Source organism: Trichoderma harzianum (genome assembly GCF_003025095.1).
Source record: "Trichoderma harzianum CBS 226.95 unplaced genomic scaffold M431scaffold_6, whole genome shotgun sequence".
Classification (NCBI taxonomy): Eukaryota; Fungi; Ascomycota; class Sordariomycetes; order Hypocreales; family Hypocreaceae; genus Trichoderma; species Trichoderma harzianum.
The window spans coordinates 364,014-381,450 of record NW_020209254.1 but is presented as its reverse complement, the minus strand read 5'-3'; the positions used below and the strand labels follow the sequence as shown (position 1 = coordinate 381,450).

Below are 17,437 nucleotides of genomic sequence, written 5' to 3'. Positions count from 1 at the left end.
ATTTTTTTTATATTTTATTTAAAGATCTTAGGAAATTAACTGCTTTAAGGGCTTTTCCTTTTATAATCCTAAGGTGTTTTTTAAAGAAAAGCTATAAGTTTAAGTATATCCTTAACTACTAGACTAAGTCCTGGGGGACTATAATTTTTCCTTTAAAGTCTACTCTTTTATTATATACTTAGGTTCTGGTTTTATAAAAGTATATAAGTTTAGCTTTATTTAGGTTAAAGAAGATTGTATTTTTATTACCTTAGTTTAGGGTGTTTTTTAATTTCTACTGGAGCTTTTAGGTAGTTTCTTTAGTATTAGCCCCTACTGCTATAATATTAATATTATTTACGTACTTAAAGTAAGTATTAAGGTTATTAAGCTTTAGGCTAGGGGAAAAATAAAGTATAAAGACAATAGGGGAAATAAAGGACCCCTATAGGGCTTTATATTCTAGCTCTATTTTTAGGAGGGTAGTCCTGTAGCCATTTTAAATAAGAGCCTTGCGGTTATTTATAAAGGAATTAACCTATTTTATAAAAAAGGGGGGCTACCTTTATTCCCTAAGTCTATATACTAGGCAGTTATATATAATAATATTAAATACGCTGGAAATATTAAGTATAAAAAAGGAGATAATAAAACCCTAGGCTAGGGTAACTTTAGCATTATATAGTAAGTAGGCGACTAGGTTTATTATAAACCTTTTTAGAAGAGCTCTGAAATATTATTTTAATAGTATTTTATATTCTATTACTAAAAGGGAGACTCTTCTAGCTAGGAGTCTCTTAAGGCCTTTACTTATATAGAAAAGTAGGGAGATAGGTTTATAGCCTTTATATATAGTATATACTTTCTCTAGCTTCCTAGGTTTAGGGATAATAATAATTTTTACGCTTTAAAAAAAAAGTAGGTAGTATTTTATTATTAAGTATCTGTAGAAAAGGTTAGTTATATACTTACTAATAGTAGGCTAGGTAAGCTATAAAAGGGCAACTAATATACTATCTACGCTAGGCGTAGTATTTCCTAACCTTATTATAGTTTTTTTAGCCTCTGGCTTTAATATTATTTAATTTTAGTAAATGTTTTTATTAATAGGAAAGTCCTCTTTTTATAAGTTTAAGATATCCTCCTCTATTATCTTTTACTTAAGAAGTTTATTTTTAAGAAAAGTTACTTTTTTTATAAAGTCTAAGATACTTTTATCCCTATTTATTAAAGGGGGTAGTTAAAAGCAGTCTATTACCTTATACTACTTAGCTACTAACTAAATATTCTTAATAATACTAGCTTCTGCTATAATCTTATTTTAGTAAGCTTACTTACTATAGTATATAAAGTCTTTAAGGGTTTTATAGGCTTTTTTATAAGCAGGGGAGCCGTCTGCCGCTTCTTTATAAGCCCTATAGGCTGCTTTATATTTCTTTAACTACTATAGTATATTATAGCTATTCTAGTACCTAGTTTTACCGGCTGCCTTTATAACTTATTTAAAGAGGTTCTATAGGGCCTTGGTATATTTATCTAAGTTAGTTTCTAATAGTGTAGTTAAATTAACCATAGGGAGGGTTTAGGCAAAGGAGTATATAAGTTAGCTAAAGTCTTCCTAGTATTTTATTAGAATATATTTTTTCCCTGTCCCTAGGGTTATCCTAAGGGGCTTAGGTAGGTTTATAATTACTATATAGTAGTTTAACCTTGTATTAAAGGAGTATTTAACCTTAGTTAACGTAGGGTAGTTTATAAAGACTAGGTTAATGTATTTTCCTAAGTATTAAGTAGGTGTATTTATTAAAGCTAGGAGGAGATTATACTTTTCCGCCTATTTTATAATTTTATTACCTACTAGGTCCACGCCCCTGCCTAGTTCCTAAAGTTAATATAAGGTATTAAAGTCGCCTGTAATAATTAAGTAAAGGGGGGGAGGGCCTTATTTAGTAAAGGTCTTTATAGCTAAGTCTACTAAAGCCCTTTAGTAGACGTTAATAATAATATAATTATATACTTTTATTTAGTATATATATTTATCCTTTAGGCCTAGGGGAGAAAGTTATTTACTAAGGAGGTTTAAAGAAATTCTAATAAATATAAGAACTAAGGGTTTAGTGTCTTTTTAATTATTTAAGGGGTTATATATTTAATATTTAAGGTAATTTTTAATTTACTTTTTATTTAATACTTTATTCTATTAGGCATAGGGTTCCTGGATTAGTATAATATTATAGCTACCTTCTTATACTAGTAATAAGGTAATGTTTTAGTATAAATTACTTTTTTTAATATTAGTTTAGAAGATTTTAAGGTTAGTGTTTTTTTAGCAGCTGTAACGGGGTCTATTATTTATAAGCTTACGTTAAAAGGTTTATTAATTTTAAGGGGGGCGTTAAGTATATTTTTATTACCTTTAGCTTCTTCTTCTTTATTATTTAGGCTAGTTATATAAACTACTAACTTAGCGGGGGAGGTTCCTTTATAGGGATCTTCTTTATTTAAGTTAACTTTAATAATAACCTTTTTAGCTAGAGCCTAAGGGGGGAAGGGTAAAGCTAAGCTAAAGATTAATAGCCTTATACAGGGGCCTATTTAGGTCTTTAGGTTAAACGTTTTCTTAATATTAAGGGCTGGGGCGGGGGTAGGTTTAGGTTTAGGTAGATTAGTTTTATTATATTCCTACTGGCCTAATTCCTAGATTACCTAAAGTTAGGCTTTAGTTATTTATACTTTTTCCTTATTTTTAACGATTGGTCTAGCGGGGTACTTTAGGGAGTCTACTATATAAGGGCCGTTATAGTTAATATACTAAGGCGGGGATAAGTAATTAGCTATAATATTATTATATTTAAAAAATAATTTACTATATTTATAATACCTTTTAGTTCTAGTATAATTCCGTAGGTTATAGAATTTAAAGTACTATAGGCATTAGGTAACCTAAGGGGGCTAGACTTAGATTTCTACTAGGAGGAAGCTGCTAAAGAGTTTAAAGCCAGGTTTAACGTCTTTATTAAAAAAGATAAAGTAGCTATATATATTAAAGGATTTTCTAAAGTTAGCTTTACAGTAGAAGATAAATAGGCTCTTAGCCCCTGCCCTGGCGTATACCTCCTCTGGGATTAGCGTATCTATAGGGTAGGTTCTGCTTATATTAGTATACGTCTTTAATACACTGTATATAAAAAAAACCTTTTATAAATATACTTCTTTAATTTTTAGACTATTATTTTTTACTACTGGCTAAAGTATAATAATTTTATTTTTAATATTTTAATTCTTACCTCTAAGGGTAAAGCTTAATTAAACCTTTTAAAAGTAAGTAATATCCTTATTTATAAGCTTTAAGATCTTAATTAATTCTTATTTAGCCCTAATAGCTAATAACTTTTTTTATACGTAGTCTAGGGGGACTTAGATAAAGATATAATTATTAAGGCTTTCCTTAGATTTATTAGTTTTATTTATATTATTTCTATTAGTAGCAGAGGCCGGCCTTCTACTACCTATAGAGGAATACTTTAGGTTATTAATTCCCTTCTAAAGGTTTTTATTATAAGTATTTTTTTATAATATAATCTATGCTTATATAACCCTAGGGTCCTTTTAGCCTGTTTATCACGACCCGGCTCTTATAGTTGCGACAAGGGGCCTACAGGGTAGGCACTCCCGGATTAACGTCAGGCCGCGTAGCTAATCAGGAAGCGGTCGACGAAAATCGGCGTCGATTCCAATCAACGCAGGAATAAATCAATCAAAATCATAAGCGATTCCACTCGACTCTAGAACACACGACTAAATATATAAGTTCACTTTATATTACTCATTAGATTACTTAGATAGCCAGTTGTTATTACAGCGTTTACAATACAATCAGATTAGAACTTAGACATCTACTCTTATTTATATTACTAGCTGGTGATAAGATTACCCGTTTACCAACCTAATTGCTCCGCTAATATAAACCATAGAACTACTCTAAGGTTTATCCCTTAGAAACAGCTAACCTATAGTACCTATAGGACCCAGTTCGTCACACAATAACAACTCTTATTCAGACGGTCACCTTGGACCTACGGGCAATAAAACATAATAATTAACTAAATACAGGACGTTAACCCTAATAAAACTTACGAAGACCCTACTGCAGTATAATAAAAAAACACCGCCCTAGCGAGACTCGCAAACTTAGAAAACCTTATGCAACAACAAGCTGCTACTATACAAAGACTCACGGGACAACTTTAAACACTGCAAGGACAACCACCAGTGGTGTAACCAGTGGTGAACCCCGTGGTTAACCCAGCCCCTGTAGTACAACAACGGGAACCCGGAGAAATTATTAAACCAGCACTACTAGACAAGTTTAAAGGAGACCCCAAGCAGATCCAGAAGTTCTTCACCAACATACAAAACTACTTCAGCTACTTCCCAACCACTATAGCCAATAACGTTATAAAAATTTAAACCGCAGAAAGCTATTTAACTAAAACCGCCAAAGACTGGTTTAAACCACACCTTAGAGACTATAAGTAAACCAAAACTCCTAAGAAATAATATATACTTAACCTATTCAATAGTTACGCTACGTTTAAAAAACAGCTTAAAAAACTATATAGAAAAGTTAATAAGTCTAAAGAAGCAGAGGATACACTCCTTTAAATTAAACAGAAAGGACCCTGCGCAAAGTACACTACCGCTTTTATACGTCTAGCCGCCAGGACCAACCTAAACGATAAAGTACAGCATATACTCTACTACTAAAGACTTAATTCAGACGTTAAAGATAAACTCTCCAGAGATAAAAAACCTAACACTCTCGATGCACTCGCAGAAAAAGCCACTTACATTAATAAACGACAATTCCAACGGCAACAAAAACGCAAGCAAGAAGGAAACCCCCAGAAGATAATCCTAAAACACCTTTACTTTAGAAATAACGCTAACCAGGGAAAAAAAAGGGATCTTACCATATATAACAATAGACAACCAGGCCCAATAGACCTTAGCACCATTAAGGCTTAACGTAAGAACGTTAAATACTATAACTACGGAAAAAAAGGATATATAAAAAAGTATTATTAAAAGCCTGCTAAAAAGATAGGAAATAAAAAATTTACGCCTATCCCAGAACCCAAGGAAAACCAAGCCATTAATACTATACGACCCTCGGAAGACCATAATATCCTATACTTCTCAGCATACTATAATAATAACTATCAGACCTATTACAGTAATAAATAAGGATCAGGATAGTACCCCAAAGGGCGTATACAAACCTTAAACACGCTTAAAAAAGTCACCTAGGAGAACCTCAGCTACATTAAATAACTTATTCAACAAAGCCTCAACAAGTAAAAATAGAACAACAAACTTAAGGATAAGGAAGAGGTACTCCAAAAATAAAAATAAAACGAAGCTATACGCTAGTATAATAAGGATTTTCTAAACACAGCGCCTCTAACGTAATATAACCCTTACGAAGGAATAACTTAGGAGGAAATTAACGACTTTAAAAAACGTATATATAACTAATGTAGGTCAGTGGAACCTAAAAGCATTTACCACCCCTGTAAAATAACTACAGCGGACTAGGAATAATACAAAAACCAATACGGAATACAAGGTATTATTAAAGAAAATAAACGCTATAACAAAATTATATAACAGAAGGAACTTAAGGACCACCAGAAGCTCCTTAAACAATAGGGACAGATTAAACAGATTAATCTAAGTACCGCCTACGACCGGATCCAATTACCCAGAAATCAGTTTCAACAATATATCAAGACTAACGCAGACGAATACCCAATAGCCAAGACACTAGAATCAATCCTATACTACGTCGACAACATCCTACTCACCAACTAATATAATAAAGCCAACATTATTAACTATAAGCTACTACTATGTAAATAATATATTATAACTAAGCTTAATAAATAGTATAAGGATTACGAAGCTGCTAAATATAGATAAAAGGAATTTACACTCTGTAACAAAGACTATTGTAAAAAACACCAGTACTAACGCCGAGCCCTTGCATATATTACCTACAACCTAGAATAACAAGGATTTAACCTTATAAAGCACAGTAACGACAATAAACTACGAGGAATTAACTAGAATAACCTTCGGAAATACTACAAGCTCACCACCAGATACATACCTAAGCCCGGATATACCTAATGCAAACGCTATAATATTTAAAATAAAGAACCAGGATAGATTACCTTAGACCTAAACGATATTAATATTAACCCTTATGGCAATAATTATTACAATAGCGCCGATAATACAACCTACCACAACCTAAACACCCTTACAGAAGGAAAGAAACTACGAAAATTCTAAGTACCAGGCACCTTAAAAGGATATCTAATTACAGTCTATATAAACTCCAGAGCTACGATAAGCTATATTACGCCTCAACTAGTTAATCGCCTATAGTTAACCCATTATAAGAAGGAGAAACCATATACCCTTATAAGCATTAAGAAATAATAATTCACTTACAACAACGGAACTATTAACCGCAAGACCAATCACCTCAAAATCCAGTTTAGTAAAATTAAGGATACGTTCAGCTTTAACATTATAAATATTACAGGATATAACGTACTCTTAGAATATAATTAACTTAAGTTATATAACCCCGATATTAATTAGGAGGAAGGCTACGCAATATAGCAACGTTGCACCTAACTAACTAACATTATAGTAAAACTATAACTAAATCAGGAGGATCAACAGGATACTATAATATCCCCGACAATAGGATCAGTAACCCCTGCATTAAATAAAGAAATATAAAAACATATAGAAAAGAAAAAAGTCACAAAACAAGTACGATTTAAGGAGCCAAAGAAACTCCTAAGAATAATTAAATATATTAAGAAACCTAAAAAGAAACAGCTTAGATTTCTAAACTCAATTATACAAAAGGTCAAGGAATTATACTACTAAGACCAACAGATACTAGAACATCTAAAGAATATACCAATAGACCTCCAGCATATACCAGTCTTTAACGAAGAACTTAACACTAGACTACCAGAACACAGCCAATAGGATCATAAGATTAAGCTTATAAATAACAAAGTCCTAACGTTCAATAAGATCTATAACCTTAGCGCTACCGAACTTAGAACACTTAATAAATAGATAAAAGACCAGCTAAAGAAAGGTTACATCTAACCTTCCAAATCCTCAGCAGGAGCCCTAGTTATATTCGTGCCTAAGAAAAACAGTAAACTTTAACTTATTATAGATTACCAATAATTAAACGCAATAACCAAGAAAGATATTACGCCGTTACCACTGATTTCAGAAATCAGAGATCAGCTTACAGGAGCCAAGGTCTTTACTTTATTAGACCTTAAAGGAGCCTATAACCTCATTTACATAAAGAAAGGCAATAAATAAAAAACCGCCTTCAGACCAGATACAGATTATATAAATGCAATATTATATAGTTCAGATTAACCAACGCCCCTGCAATATTCCAGAAAATAATCAACTACGTATTACAAAACTACGTAGATCATTTTATCATTGTATACCTTAACAATATCCTCATCTACTCTAAAAACTTAGAAGAACATAAAAAACACGTTAAAAAGGTACTACAAACACTCTAAGATAATAAACTCCTAGTAGAACCTAAGAAATATAACTTCTACACGCAGAAGGTTACATTTTTAAAATATATTATTACCCCAGGCAAAATCCAAATAAACCCTAAAAAACTCAAGGCAATCAACAACTAGAAGCCGCCCAAAAACGTTAAGCAAGTATAAAGCTTCTTAGGACTTACTAACTATTATTAACGCTTTATTAAAGACTTCTTGAAAATTGCTATACTACTTACAAACTTAATAAAGAAAAACGTTAAATTTAAATTAACATAAAACGCTCTAGCCGCTTTTAAACACCTTAAACAAGCTCTCACAAATGCACCAGTACTTATAATGTTTAACCTAAACAAACCTATCACAATTAAAACCAACGCCTCAGATTATATAATCAAAGGAGTACTCAGCCAACCGGACAACACACCTAAGAAGAAGCTCAGGCCTATTACCTACTTCTCAGAGAAACTAAATAAACTAGAACTTAGATACCCTATCTACAATAAAGAGTTCATAGCTATATACTAAGCGCTCAGCAAGCAGTATTAAAGACACTACTGTAAAAGAAATTAATTTCCAATAACAATCCTCACGGATCACCGGAACATCACCTACTTTATAACAACGCAAGAACTATCTCGCAGATAAGTCAAATATTATAAGCAACTCTCCGAGTTTAAACTCTTAATCAGATACTGCAGTAATTCAGATAACGGATGCGCTAATGCACTTAGCAGACGTCTAAACTACTTCTAAGAAATCCCGGAAGTAAAAGCATAAATACTGGAAAAGAATCAGTATAGCGACCTAGTGATTTAATTAATTAACACCATATACTAAATCAAAATAGATGATCTAATTATTAACGACATAAAGGAATACGTTAAGAACTAGGAAAACAAACAATACCCAGAAGGTATTTCTATAGACATAGGATACCCAACACTAAATAGACTCATCTAGGTACCAGAAGACTTACAAAGCAAAGTAGTAAAATCAGTTTACGCACACAAGCTCAACAGACACCGTAAAATCCGAAAAACCATACAGCAGATCATACAATACTTCAAATTCAAAGGTATTAAGAAATAGGTACAGAAGGTTATATTAGAATACATAACATACAGACAAGCCAAGGCATTACACCATCTTCCTTATAGAAAACTACAACCCCTACTAGTTCCAGTTAGAAATTAGGAATCAATAACGTTCAACCACATTATAAAGCTTCCACCTTCAAAAGAACCTATAACCAGCAGTACTTAGGACAGCATCTTCGTAGTAGTCGACCAACTCTCGAAAATAGCCTACTTTATCCTAACAAAAGAATAAAGCTCTGCAGAAGACTTAGCTTATATATTTTTCCAATACATCTATATAAACCATAGACTGCTAAACGAGATTATCTCAGACAGAGGATCAACATTTATATTAAAATTTTAGTAATTACTTATAGCAAGAATCAGACTAAAACATAAAGCCAGTACAGCTTACCACCCCCAGACGGATAGACAAACAGAATAAATTAACTAAATTATTAAAATATACTTACGGTACTACGTTAACTTTAACTAAGACAATTAGGTAGAATACTTACTAACTGCCTAAGTATCCTATAATAGTACACCGGTAGAATCTACGAACTACTTACCGTTTTACGCAAACTACGGGTTCAAACCAGATCTACACCAACCACCTATCAAAAGAGAAAATACCAGCAAAGCTATCATTATAGCTAACAAACTTAAGGAACTGCACTAAGAATTACAAATATAACTTAAATTCGTTAAAGAAAGAATAGCTAAATTCGCAGACACTAGAAAAATTAAAGGACTAACCTTTAAAAAAAGAGACATAGTCTACCTACTTTAACACTTACAAAATAATAAACAGCCAAACATCAAAACAAACAGGCCAAGCAACAAACTCAATTTTAAAAAACTTAGACCTTACAAAGTTACGAAGAAAATTGAACCTGTTAATTATAAAATAGATCTTCTACTCGCCCTAGGAAAACGAAGAAGAACTATATATCTGAATTTTCACATTTCACTACTAAAAAAAGCACTAGTAGATAAAGAAACAGGTGAAGTTATACAGGACGAAATTATTATTTAAGGCGAAGAACTTAAATACGAAGTTAAAAAACTTAAAATAATAAGATTTAATAAAGATACCCAATAAACTAAATACCTAGTAAAATAGAAAAGCTATAACGAAACGGAAAAATCATGGCAAACTATTAAGGACCTTAAATACTCAAAAGACCTTATAAACAACTTCCATCAAAGTTTAAGTCTAGTAAAGAAGGGTCAAAAGCGTTCTAATTAACAGCGTTAATCGCAGAACCCGCAATCACGGGATCAGTCGGATTAGGTAATAATAATACAGCCTAAAGAGCAGCCTCCGCCTTACGCTCCTTCTTTTCCAACTACTCCAGCTCCGCCAAATTATTAATACCCCGAGATACCGCACGCACCGCCTTTTTAGACCATTCCTTACGTTATTTCCGAAGATAAACAACTTTAGCCATAAAATTCGCAATTTCCTCTTCAACGGCTTCAACCTTACTATCAAGCTAGTTACACCGACGGAAAATATATAATAATTATTAAGGTATAAGAAATGCCTTACAATAAGATTTATAATCCTTAACATACTTTAAGCAGCAACTTAAGTTAACCTCGGAAGCCAAACACTAGGATCCCTTCTTTTCGTAATAAAAGCAGGGTTTTATCTCAACAGATCGCAATAATATAAAAGCAGTAAGTACCACACTTTTATTAAGTTTCTTCTTCTTTCCTTTTATATTAGCCAAGTCAGCAGATTTTTAAACGCAGAAAGTTATTTTAGCGATAAGTAGGTAATAGAAATAAGAAGAATACCTATAAGTGGGAGGTGTGGATACTTATATGCTAGATCACCTGGTCTTAGGGATAAGACTAACAGGAGGGGGAGAATTATATCACGACCCGGCTCTTATAGTTACAACAAGGGGCCTACAGGGTAGGCACTCCTGGATTAACGTCGGGCCGCGTAGCCAATCAGGAAGCAGTCGACGAAAATCAGCGTTAATTCTAATTAACGCAGGAATAAATCAATTAAGATCATAAGCAATTCCACTTAACTCCAGAATACACAACTAAATATATAAGTTTACTTTATATCACTCATTAAATTACTTAGATAGCCAGTTATTATCACAGCGTTTATAATATAATCAAATTAGAACTTAGATATCTACTCTTATTTATATTACTAGCTGGTAATAAGATTACCCGTTTACTAACCTAATCGCTCCGCCAACATAAACCATAGAACCACTCTAAGGTTTATCCCTTAGAAACAGCTAACCTATAGTGCCTATAGGACCCGGTTCGTCACACTGTTTTTTTAGTAAACGTAGGAGCTTCTGCTGTAGTAGGGGTTCTAGTAATATTTAATTTATCCTTTTTATTATAAAATATATTAGCTAATATTATCTTAATTAGTTAGGCAGCTTTTTCTTTACTACTTAATTTCTTAGGGTTTTTAGACCTTCCCTTAGGGTTAATATAGAAGGTAACGAAGTTTTTAAAAATAGTATTTAAGTATAAGCAGACTTATTCTACTACTGCTAAAAAAAGCTAGGAGGTATATTACGCTAGGCAGAAGTTAATAACTATAACTATATTTAATACTATATCTTATCTAGCTTACTATTATATATTAATTTTATTAATTTAGTTTATAATTTTATTTTTAATAAGGGATTTCCCTTTTTTATTTAAGTTAGTAGCTTCCTTTATACTATTAAAGATAAAAATAATAAAGCCTCTTAAGGTTATTTATACTATAGTTACTATTGCTGCTGTACTTAGTCTTACTTTATTAAAATTAAGTAAAGGTATTTTATCTACGCCGAGGGCTTCTCTAAAGCGTCTTTTCTTCTTAGGGGTAAAAGGGAGGACCGTAACCTCTCCCGTTTTTAGGCCTAAGGGGGTCACCTCCTTCGGTGGTTGGAAGGCTATCGCTGGTCCGGGGGCGACGGGTTTTGTTCTGTTCTAGTTATCTGGAGGGTTTACAAATGTTTCCATCTCTTTAGGGTCCTTAGATAGGACCGTAAATAAAAAAATCGTAGTTGTTTTGTCTAATAGCTAGTTAAACGGGTAGGAGTTTTTGGTAGTTAGGCACCCAAAAGGTGGGGTACCTGTAGATGTAGGAGGGAAGCTTGCCGTAAGTCTTGTACAAGTTCTAGTAATCGATGGTCTGGTGATTGGTGGTCTGGTGATTGGTGGTCTGGTGTTGTTACCTTCATTCATCAGCCTCAACTCAAGTATCATGGCGCTATATCATATATACTTACTCTTAATAAATTGTTCAGTTTGTGTCTGAAAGCCTGAAATCGCCGTTGGTTCTAAGCTGGCTCTTGATTTTCATTATTTGAGAATTTCCCCTTGAAGGATTAGTTTCGCTCCTAATTAATATAACACCACTGGCTTACTCTTAGTAGATCCTCTAGCATCGCCATGGAAAGAAAGCCATCTTCAATATATCCCATGAGGCCCAAAGCCTCGATCCAGTGCAGGAAGTGTCTTCGAAGGAATAGAAAGATTGTTTCGCACTTCTCGTTAACTTCGTTCTGAGATTGATTATTATCGTTATGTATGTCACAGAAATGGTCGACCCAATGAATACAAGAATAACGTATAGTATTTAGCGGATCCGGATTTAGTGCCTTGATTTCGTTACTTTGGAGCCCAGGAGAGTATAAATTATAGATGTTCCGTCGTAAGATGGTGGACATTGCCTGTATTAAGCGCAAAAATATATCGCCGTGAACATCAGCGGGGCTAGGGAAGAAGGCAGCTGATGATGCCTTGTCGCTCAAGTAGTCTTTAGCAGACTGGTGGATAACATAAACCTAGCTGTCTCTCACGGTAAGAAATAAGCCGCAAAGTTCTATTGCCTTATACATTAACTCAGCATCTGTGAGATCATCATCCAAAGACTCCATAATGGAACCAAGCTCAGCCAGTATAACAGGTCAATACACAAGCAACACAATCGCAAGGATCCAACAACACAACTCAGTATCTCTAACATCATCCAATTAATATATTTGCTTCACCATCCTCTCATATAAAGCAGTAAGTCCAGGTGGAAACTCATTCAGCTTTAAAAAAGTATTTTTCAGTAAGACCCTCTCTAAATTCTAATAGACTAAGGCCACCCAGAGGAAGGTATTATTAGAATTAAAGGATAAGTAGTAGTAAACAGCACTCTTTGTTTTAGCATTATATTTCTTTTTTTAAGCCAACTTATTAACTTAGTACTCGATATATACATTAACGGCTGCGGAAATAGACTTTTCATTAAGCTCTAGGCAGAGCCTCATTTATTAAGCAGCAGAATTAAGACGCTCCTTAATGTCAGGCCAGTTACAACTAAACACTATCTATTTAACGCAGGAAAAAAGGGCAGAGTTAATGTTAATAAAATCAAGTAGCTTTAGCAAATCAGTTACGCATTCGTCAAGTACATCAATAATCACAAAAGTCCGCTCTAGGCTTACATCTTCCAAGATATTTAAGAATATTTCTAATAATGCAGGCCATGCATTAACACCTTTAAAAGTCGCCTCCCCTCCATGCTTATACTATTTTTGTATATAAGAGACGAGCGACGGTTACTGTTCCACAATCAGGTAGATAAGACCTCGCAGTACAGCTGTGGCGCTATTAATGCGCTCGTCGGCGGCCTAACAGAAGAAGTAGGATAGCAGTGTATTAGCTCCCTTGTCCTTCAGCCTCGTTTAGGGAGTTAACTCGTTCACAATACCGCAGAGCAACATCGTCTTACCCTTACCGAGATCGCCCTTAATCCAGAGCAGTCGGCTCTGTTCGTCATCACGCCATTATCGGAAGTCTTTGTGCTCGAGGATCCAACGATATAAATCTTCAAATAGACCGCCCTTTATATCTTCAATGCAAGCTTTATCGAGGCGGGGGTCGGTATTTCTGAGGTCGGAAAGGCAGCGGTCTTCTGCCTGATGGATATGTACGACATTTCCGATATGGGCTCTTGCGTTATCTTTGAGGTCCACAGAGCCGACATGAGTATTTGATATCATGTCTGCCATGTTCTTGCGACCCTCCTGCGGTTGTTCGCCTGAAAGTAGACCAATGTTCGTACACTCCCAAGCCGTATGTTGGTGCTTCTGTGGTATTATGTCTTGCAAATCGCAAGAGGCTCGGGGATAGAAAACCCCGCAGCATCTCAGCCTTTGAGTATTATGTGCGGCACGACAGGTAAGGAGTTGTCTGGGGGCAGCCTGATCAATTCATTGGTCACAAGCCTCTCTGCTGCCTAATGCATGCATGGCGGCCAGGTTCAGCATCCTTTCTCACTACCACACCAAGTTCAATACGTTGATCAAATCGATTCATCAGGCATCAATAACTTCTTTCGCGTCTGCCTTTAACAACGAACTCGCTATACTTTTGAACATGGCCGAAATCTTTGGCATCGCCACGGGCGCTTTGAGCGTAGCAGCACTGTTTAACAACTGTGTCGACACTTTTGAGTACATCCAGCTCGGCCGCCATTTCGGAGAGGACTACCAGAGATACCAACTTAAACTCGACGTTGCGCAGACTCGCCTAGGCCGATGGGGTGAGGCTATTGGGATCAACAGCGACATACGCTTCGCATCTGCCGCGCCGAGTGACAAGGCTGTAAAGGATGCATTAGGGATCCTCGAAGATATTGCAGATTGCTTCGAGTCTGCGCAAAAGAAATCAAGAAGATATGCAGAGCGTGCTGATAAAAAGGAGCTAATGATCCATAATAACAATGATATGAACCTCATATTCCAACGGCTGCATAGTCGTTCCAAGGACATCGCTCGTCGGAGACAGAAAGGCATAAGCTTTGTTAAGAAAGCTGCGTGGGCATTATATGATAAGAAAAGCCTCGAGAATATCGTTAACCAAATTTCATCCTGGGTTGACGAGCTGGAAAAGCTATTTCCTACTGAGGCGTCTTACCAGAAGTCTATCGAGATTGAGATTGAAGAGATTCATGACGAGCTGAGCCTTAAGGCTCTTAAGGACGCCGCCCGTGATATCGATCCAGCCCTAGAACACGCGGTAGAGCGCAAGGTGGATTCCATCGAGGGAAAGAACTCTGCCAGGGACATCACGATGGAAGACAAGGCGAGATTCCACGTTGGCAACGTATTCTCAGAAGGAGTCCTCCAACACGAGATCCTCGTCAAGGATCAGACGAAAAACTCTGTAGAGACAATTTCGGCGAAAAGCGAGACTCGGGTCCAAGTAGGGAATGTTTACGGTGGTAAGGGGATCTGGGATGATTAACGGATTGGCATCTAGGATCACAATGGTGGTCAATTGGCTACATGTATTGAACTCACGCTAGCTTATTAAGCTATGAAGATGAACACTTAAATGCAGACTGAAAAATAGTAACAGCAAATATGAACTATCGAGGGATGTATAGATAAAAAACTCAAAGTCTCTAAAGGTATATAAGACTCTAAATGTTGACCTCGTCCTGCTAATATACGACATATTACAACTTCTTTTTGCAATCAGTCATTTCCAATACGGTCAACTGACGAATTAGATGACCTTTTACTTGATTTGTATTCTTGGACCCATTTAGGTTCTTCGCCTTTAAGATCATTGTAAGCTTGACCCAAAGTCGCCGAAGGAGCTGGCGCAGATAGAGGTGCTGCAAAAGCGGTTCAGGAGATCTCGCTTCTTGGTCGAGATTTTTGAGACTCAGATCGATTTATTCGTTCTTTGATGATGCTAGGTCCGGCGATTTTTCTTCTAAGACAATTGTGTCGAAGGATGCATCCTCATCTATTTCCGGGACTTCATAACCCTCATCGGTTCCCATTTCGTCGTCCAGAGTGCTCCTTTTTTCAGAGTCTTCGTCGCTGCTGAATGACTGCGAGCTAGAGAAGGCATGCAAGTCGCCATCCGCGAGCTTTTCTACTGACAATCGCAGTGTAAGCAAGGCTAGGAATTGTAGATGGTCGGCGATGTGATCCATCATAAGACTCATCGTAGAGTCCATCACAGGGGTCTTCATAGGAGCAACAATCCTCGTCTCTAAGTCAGCCACACTTCGGGCCGTTGGATCTCTTGGTGGTTCCTCTTCAGATCCAGATTTTGGAACGTCGAATCGTACTGTTTTAGCGCCCTCTTTGGTACCCTCAAAGTCTTTCTTGGACCCCGGTGGCGAAGTTACCAGCACTTCATCCAAGTTCTGTGACCCGGACGATACTGAGAGTACAGCAATGCTCTTTAACTTAGGTCGAGATTTGTCAAGTGGCAAGCAACAGAGGGGACAGATATCCGCGGATCGGCCAACATCGAATGAATCTTGGAAATTAGGGTTGAGGGACTGATTATCATTGCCAATCGGGGTGGATGGGCCTTGTCGCCAAAAGACGCCATGCTCTCGCTCAGTGTGGGCTTTCCAGTCAGATCGGCTAGCAAAGGTTGGAGATTGCAAACATGAACTCGAAATGCACACAAAAGGTAACAAATCTTCGTTCACGTGGCATCTGTGCCATACTCATTAGCATCAATCAAGGATGGGAATCTTCAGAGGACCGACTTACCTCCACCATACGTTATCAGTATAGTTAGCTTTGAGGAAGTTCTTTTTTGGCAGAGAGGACAGGGCTTCTGAACTTCTCCATCTTCGAACTGTGGAGGGCTGGGAAATTTTGCTGTGCTTTCGAGGACAGTTGACGCTCCAGCGCGTCTTGGAGACGGTATCTTGGCTTCTGCTGTCGGTATAGTGAATTGAGAGCCTAGATCCGATGCCAGAGCCCCAGATAGAGCTGAAGTCTCAATGGAAACTCTACTTGGCTCGGGTCTCGTCAAAATCGGGTTTCGATCTATGGCTGATGATTGTGGCAGTGATCCTTTGGTAGGCAAAGGTGACGATTCTCGTCTCGATTGCACGGATTCATCTCCAGACTTTTCATCGCGGCGACGGTCTATACGCAATTTCTTCCCGTGGGACCGCCAATATAATAGCTTCATATGTCTTCTCTTTTGCCCTCGATACGTAGATTTTAACTTCTCAATCTGCATTGAACAGCAACACCCCAAGCCGTTCTCGCATTCGAACTTGGCGGCAGCTTGATCGCAGTATTGTTTCCAAGCCAGCTCGCCCAGGCCGTTATTTCAGAGCCTCGACCATACCCGCCCCCAATTCCCTTTGAACGAAACGATCCATATGACTTATCGCCCATCGAGATTTCAAGGAATTCAGAATACCTGAGCGACTATCCAGGTCGAGACAAAGCAAGTTGGAGACAAGGCGACCCGCCGCCTTGACTGCCCCATGTCACCGTATACCTGACCTTGATCATCTCAATGGGGATTATAACATGAGTATACTAATTTTAAAATAGGTAAATACTACACTTGTGTAAATAGGAGGACTCTTAAGCAATTCTATTAAGCATATTTAATACTATTATTTACCTAGCTCCCAAGCTCTTCTAATATTTTCGACATTATAATATCCTAATCCAGACCCCTGCTAAAATTACCATCCGTGGTGGTGACTGGCGCCAGCTGCAGCTCAGCGACAGCTGTTTTAAGACATGGCCCTTGGAGAAAGAGGGCAACAGGCTCTTCGCTCGTATAACCCTTATCATTTTCCATACGATAATGAAGCTCATACTCTCGGCTGCCCGTATATGGATGGACAATTAAAAATATTTGCCAGCCATGCAATACCGCCCCCCCTGCCCGGGGGGCAAACAAGCTTTGTCATGACACAGCTTAGAGCTT

The 17,437-nt window shown here is 36.5% G+C and overlaps 4 protein-coding genes across 4 annotated transcripts; 1 reads left to right on the top strand and 3 right to left on the bottom strand.

Moving 5' to 3' along the window:
* Nucleotides 1-1,597: 1,597 nt before the first annotated feature.
* M431DRAFT_86211 (hypothetical protein) lies at nucleotides 1,598-1,759 on the bottom strand (the record flags this gene model as incomplete). The annotated part of the gene is made up of 1 exon (XM_024923650.1): nucleotides 1,598-1,759. A coding segment is annotated over one exon (162 nt), but the record flags the coding sequence as incomplete, so codon positions are not given.
* Nucleotides 1,760-13,120: 11,361 nt separating this feature from the next.
* On the bottom strand, nucleotides 13,121-13,817 carry M431DRAFT_507963 (hypothetical protein). Its single transcript, XM_024919046.1, has one exon. It carries the CDS (start codon nucleotides 13,732-13,734, stop codon nucleotides 13,510-13,512), a length of 225 nt encoding a protein of 74 aa, XP_024774219.1. The 5' UTR covers nucleotides 13,735-13,817; the 3' UTR covers nucleotides 13,121-13,509.
* Nucleotides 13,818-14,101: 284 nt separating this feature from the next.
* M431DRAFT_84934 (hypothetical protein) lies at nucleotides 14,102-14,971 on the top strand (the record flags this gene model as incomplete). Its single annotated transcript, XM_024923492.1, has 1 exon — nucleotides 14,102-14,971. One exon carries the CDS (start codon nucleotides 14,102-14,104, stop codon nucleotides 14,969-14,971), a length of 870 nt encoding a protein of 289 aa, XP_024774218.1.
* Nucleotides 14,972-15,407: 436 nt separating this feature from the next.
* Nucleotides 15,408-16,729, bottom strand: M431DRAFT_481766 (hypothetical protein; the record flags this gene model as incomplete). The annotated part of the gene is made up of 2 exons (XM_024915982.1): nucleotides 15,408-16,174; nucleotides 16,249-16,729. The coding sequence occupies 2 exons, from the start codon at nucleotides 16,727-16,729 to the stop codon at nucleotides 15,408-15,410; spliced, it is 1,248 nt and encodes a 415-aa protein (XP_024774217.1).
* Between the last annotated feature and the right edge of the window lie 708 nt (nucleotides 16,730-17,437).

Excerpts from the sequence above, each read along its gene's own strand:
- M431DRAFT_507963 (XM_024919046.1), bottom strand. The coding sequence starts at position 13,734 with ATGGCAGACATGATATCAAATACTCATGTCGGCTCTGTGGACCTCAAA.